The 5,834-nt window shown below is 44.7% G+C and overlaps 1 protein-coding gene across 1 annotated transcript; it reads right to left on the bottom strand.

The window, feature by feature from the left end:
• Positions 1 to 498: 498 nt before the first annotated feature.
• LOC120665902 (protein ACTIVITY OF BC1 COMPLEX KINASE 3, chloroplastic-like) lies at positions 499 to 4,072 on the bottom strand. The gene is made up of 7 exons (XM_039945625.1): positions 3,434 to 4,072; positions 3,126 to 3,356; positions 2,427 to 2,762; positions 1,651 to 2,206; positions 1,368 to 1,554; positions 908 to 1,274; positions 499 to 818 (listed from the first exon to the last, which is right to left on the bottom strand). The coding sequence occupies exons 1-7, from the start codon at positions 3,767 to 3,769 to the stop codon at positions 696 to 698; spliced, it is 2,136 nt and encodes a 711-aa protein (XP_039801559.1). The 5' UTR covers positions 3,770 to 4,072; the 3' UTR covers positions 499 to 695.
• Positions 4,073 to 5,834: the final 1,762 nt, after the last annotated feature.

Consider the following 5,834-nt stretch of genomic DNA (forward strand, 5'->3'; position numbering starts at 1 on the left):
CGCACCACGAGTCCGTCTGTTGTCAAATAATCAGACGGCACGGCTGCAACTAACTGAAACATTGGATGTATAGTAGTATCCATGTTTCCTAACCTATTCACTTGTGCAAAAATACAGGCATACTACATATTTACAGGCTCAACTTAAAAGCCTAACCCTGTGGAACGATACAGACCTGTGGTGTGGGCGACACAAGTTCGATTGCCATATATGCGCCAAAAGGAAGCCTCTGACGCTACCGCGCTAGCATTGCTGCATGGCACACATTATGCTTAGATGCATAGTAAAAACTATGTATTTAAAAAACCAAAACAACTTATAATTTGTAACGGACAGAGAGGAGTAGGACCATGTTGCTGAATTGACTGCTTATGCACTAGACATTATGCAACATGTTCATGGACCAGGCACTTGCAAAATGCAACAACCACTGTTCGTGGCAAGTGCACCCAACGTAGCGACTCCAAGTAGAAAAAACTGGATGCACATACAAAAACATTAGTGAATCTTTATCTGCTATCGATGAAGAAATTGATTATGTACTCAGTTCATGGTCGTGCGGATTTACGGATCTTTATCCACCAAAAATGAAGAAACCCGCTATATACTTGAATTCTGAGTTATGCTTCCTTCTCATTTCCTGTTAAAAGCATCGTGTGAATTTACATGATTCATTCGAACCTATCTAGTATCTACTAAGAAGATCCAGGAGCAGGAGGGGTCCTGAGAAGTTGCTGCAACAGACGGGCCGCAAGGCGCTGTGTAACGCCCCCTGCAACACGGGAACCCAGAACACGGGCCTCTGGTTCTTGCAGCACCTGATTATCAAAATCACTCCATCAGTCACAGAATTCTCCATAACAGTTGAAACTTGAAACACATGGTAAGACATTAGGCAACAGTCTACCTGTACGATCGGTTGTAAAAGGCTCGGATCAAAGTTATTTGAGGATCTCAAAAGACCCCATACTCTGAAAACTTGGTCCCGGAGCTCCATCATTTGTTCCCGTTCAGCCTCACTAAACTTGAAGGGTCCAGCCAGATTGCCACTGGAAATCAGTGGCTTCAAAAATTCTGGAGCTGAGTTGTATGAATCAATCAGTGTTCCAATAGTGATGGCTTCTGTTACACGAACTGCCTCTTTCACAACTAGCACACGCAATTCCTCCCCATCAGGACCAAGGAGAAGCTTTAGAACAGGTTGTAGGGCATCTTTGGCTGCGAATTCTCTATCTTGGCGACCTTGAACAAGAAGATTTTCAAGCCTATTCCATCTGCAGAGACGTGAAAGTTAAACAATGCTATCCTGAGTGGTGCTTTCATCTCTCAAAAGACTACAACATACACATAGATCAGCAGGTACTTGCCTGAATCTTCCGTCCTTGAATAGAAGCTCAATTAAAGCATCTCTGAGATATGGATTGGGATCAGTAAGTAGCCTCTTAGCAAAGTAAGGGTACGAGGCAGCAAGCACCTTAAAATCAGGGTCAGCATAGAGTGCTAATCCTTCCAGCACAGTGAGTGATCGCAGTATCAACACATAGTATGCAGGTACTGGATTTGAATAAAGGAACAAGTTATATCACCGATCAGTCTATGACCAAAATTAAGGCACGACAAGAAAATAATGTCTGAACAATTTAAGCTTACCGTTGAACGGATACCGATAGAGAACGGCACCTAATCCATCAACTATCGTCTTGAAGTTCAACTCACTCACTGTTGCGTTCAGCGCATCATCAAAGAAATTCTTGAGAGCAGGCACAATTGGGGAAACATCGACATCAGGTTCCAAGAAATCTAGCGCATAATAATCACGAGCCATAGCTTCATAGTCCCTATTGACCAAGTGGACAACATGTCCTATAATGGCTACCCTTGCATCCTCTGGTGTTTCACTCATCATGCCAAAATCAAGAAAAGCAAGCTTCCCCTCAGGTGTTGCCAATATATTACCAGGATGAGGATCAGCATGAAAGTAACCATATTCCAGAAGTTGCCTCAAGCTACACTGGATGCCAATGTTGACCAAATCCAGAACCTTCAATCCTTGACTTTCAATGGCGGCCTGCTGGTTTAATTTCACACCCTCAATCCACTCCATTGTCAGAACCTTTGCACTTGTGTAATCCCAAAATATATCAGGCACCAATACATCTTGCTTATCAGCATATAACTTCTTAAACCTTCTTGCATTTTGGCCTTCCTGCATTCCATATGTTTACAGATGTTTATTTGATCGTGTGGATAACAACCAATCGATGAACTAAAAAGCATGATTATTATCCTTCTGATCAAGCAACCAAAAATTTTTATTTGCCTCTGAATTTCATCATTGGCTAAGTTTATTAGAAAGAAATCTGTTGTAACAAAGATAATGTTACAAAGTGTGTTGAAAGCAGTTCACAAGGACAAGAGGAATGTACCTGGACATAGTTGAGCTCTTGGAAAACTCTTCGAGCAAATTCATCCATGAGGGCAACAACATCACTGGTTACAATGTCAACATATTTATTTATTAAAAAGCCAAGGCCCCTGAGTAGATAAAAATCAAGCCCTATGGCATCCTCAATACCAGGTCTTTGCACCTTGACAGCTACCAGCTTCCCGGAGTATTTCAACCGTGCCTTGTAAACTTGACCTAAACTAGCAGCTGCGATGGGGGAAGGTGATATTGTCGAGTAGATTGAATCAAGTGGGAAGCCAAGCTCTCTCTCAATACACACAAATGCCTCTTCATCCGGAAATGTGGGGAGTGAATCCTGCAAGATAGCGAGGCTTCAACAGTTGGGAGGGATCTAAAATTAGCAACAGAAGTAACCTCCCAATTTGGAAGCATCCTAAATTGTTAAAGTCCAGCTGGTGGAGTTGACTACCTCTAGAGCAATAGCCTGTTCTGTATGTGACCAACCATGATCATTCATAACAGGATGAAACACTAGGCACTAGTACGTGGATGTTCAATTGACTAAAAAATTGGGTCTAGCAGTGCTATATTATTTTCACTAGAACCTGATCTACCCACGAAGTGTTGAAACGTGATGATTCTAGCATCGATAGTGCTGTCCTGAAATTAAGTTCACTACAAATTTTCCGAATTGAGCAAAGAATGCGCAGCGACGCACCTGCAACTCGGCAAGCTCCTCGAGGTACTCCGCCGGGCAGAGGTCGGGGCGCGTGGACAGCCCCTGCCCGATCTTGACGAACGTCGGGCCGAGCCTGGTGAGGATGGTCCGCAGCTCCACCGCCCTGGCTCGGCGCTTCGCCGAGGACGAGTCCCCGCTCCGCTCGTCCAGCAGCAGCTTCACCCCGAAGGCCCCCAGCTTGGACAGCACCTCCGCCGCCCTCAGCGCCACCTGGTCGATTACACAGCAGCAGTCAGCGCTGATGTCCACTAACCCCAAAATTGTTCGGGGTTTGTGATTGTGAATGCCTTGAAGGGGCGGGAGCCGTAGCGGGCGGCGAGCAGCTCGGGGCTGTAGACGGTGGCCCCGGCGGCGCGGGCCATGGCGCGGGCCTCCGCCTGCAGGTCCTCGGCGCGGTCGCGGGCGAAGGAGGCGGCCACGGGTGGCCCGGCGGCGGTCGCGGCGCCGTTGGCCGGCGCGGGCGGGGACGCGCGTGGCGAGAGCTGGATGGAGAGGTCCGGGGACGGCGGCGCGGCGGTGGAGGCCGCGCGGAGGAGGGAAGACGCGCGGCGCCGGCGGGGCCCGAGGCCGCGCGGGGCGGAGGGGAGGGAGAAGGAGACGGCGGCCGCGGCGGTGGCCGCCATGGCCGCGGCGGGGGGCCGAGCGGGAGGAGGTGTGGTGGCGGGGCCGGGGCCAAGCTTGGGGGGTGGTGGGGCGTGGGCGTCGACAGCGCCGGGCGGGGCTTGTTTTTTTCTTACATTTTGGTGGTTGCTTGAGTGTGTTCCGTGGAGATTTTTTTTTTTTTTTTGAAACGTCGTGGAGATTTCATGTGCGCCGCAGAGAGAGCGCGAGGAGGCGGCGGCGTCCACGACCACGCCACCTGCAGACTGCAGGGTAGGAATGGCTTCGCCGCTTCGGGAACTGACGAAGTGAACTGTAGGATTGGAGTTCCTGGAGAAACATCCACCCGGTAGGAGTGGAGAATTAGTAATTTCCATCTCCCACTTAAAAGTTTTTTTAAAAAAAAGGTAAACAAAATTAAAAATAACATGTGAGGTGTTCTGCATATTATCATCTACTCCCTCCGTCCTGAAATATAAGACATTATGGAGTTTTTAGGACAGATTATAATTGTGTAGGAAAGACTTTCCTACTCCTAATTATTATGCATTGGAACTCTATTTGGGCCATTAAATATGTGCAAATTAAAGTAGAATTTTATTTCCCTATGCACTTCCCCCACATGCACCTCCCCATACATGGTTGTATGCACATCTTTCTATTGAGAAAGACCCGAAAACGATGCACAATTAAAATGGTTGGGTCCACTTTCAACCTAGAATACCTTATATTCGAGGATAAAATTTGAGTCCTAGAATGTCCTACATTTCAGGATGGAGGGAGTAATTCTCATTATAAAAAAAATTTAGCGATCACTAAAATGCACCTGGCTTTCACATAAATGAATGAAGGCAATTGATCTCTCTATCTACCTTATCCATCGATGATTCAATTTTTCAATCTCCTGCAGCAACCATCACAGAAATTAAAAAAAAAGTTATTGCTGTAGAGGGATCGAGCATGCTCTGTGCGATAAGGATTTTGTTGACAACAATTCAAAACTTGAAATAAAATAAAGTAGGCGTTATTAATTATAATAATGCACTCTATAATCATGCGATCGTTCTAGTACCGGAAGCCAGTAAACTTTTCGTTTACACATGCTCCGACTTTTCTTAGACAAGCAGCCTGGTATCCTATTGAGCACGTCCAGGAAAGCTACACTTGTACCCATGAGGGCCACGAAATTGATTTGTTTGACTCAAACCTTGCCCATGAGATCTTTCATGGGGATGAAAGCTGTGTGTTTTCGTTTCAAAAAAAAAGCTGTGTTTATTGCCACGTTCACTCCGGTAGAACTGATGAGCTTTACAAATATGTATTTCTAACTTTGTGATTCAAAGATCTCGAGATATTTCCATTTCAATTTCAATTTTTAATCGTACAACTCTTCCTTTTACTTCGTATGTTTTTATTTTCATGTTGTATTATGTTTGTCCTAAGTCAAACGTGTTAAACTTTGACCAGACTTATAGAAAGAAATAATAATATTTATAATACCAAATTTGTTTCATTGAATCCACCATGAAGTATATGTTGATAATGCATATGCTGGATAGTATAGTTGTTGCTATATTTTTCTATAGACTTGGTCAAAGTTAATCAAATTTGACTTAGGACAAATCTAATACAATATTTGAACGGAGGGATTATATTTATATAACTTTTTTTCACCATCGTTCCAAATTTTATCATTGGAAGTTGCCCAAATATATGGAATCAAGCCATCTTCCAGGGTAATACAGGGGGATTCTCTCAATAAATATGGCCTCTTTTTCTTGCACTATATGAAAAGTGATCCGTGAGATTTGCATAAATAGCGTCGTGTTTGGTTTAGGGTGTACAAAATTTCGCGAAAACTTTTCACCACTTTGACCACTAATTATAAATATTAAATGAAGTCTAACTGCAAAACCATCTCCGCAACCATGGGTACTGTAGCTAATCAGATCTTTGACCATGCGATTAGAGGAAGATTAGAGCATGGTTACCAGCGGCGGAGCCAGGGGGTGCTGGGGTGAAAGCATCTAGACCCCTAATTCGAGTTTTGGTAATTAATAACAACAATTTGTGGATTAACGATTTCAT

Source organism: Panicum virgatum, chromosome 3N (assembly GCF_016808335.1).
Source record: "Panicum virgatum strain AP13 chromosome 3N, P.virgatum_v5, whole genome shotgun sequence".
Lineage (NCBI taxonomy): Eukaryota > Viridiplantae > Streptophyta > Magnoliopsida > Poales > Poaceae > Panicum > Panicum virgatum.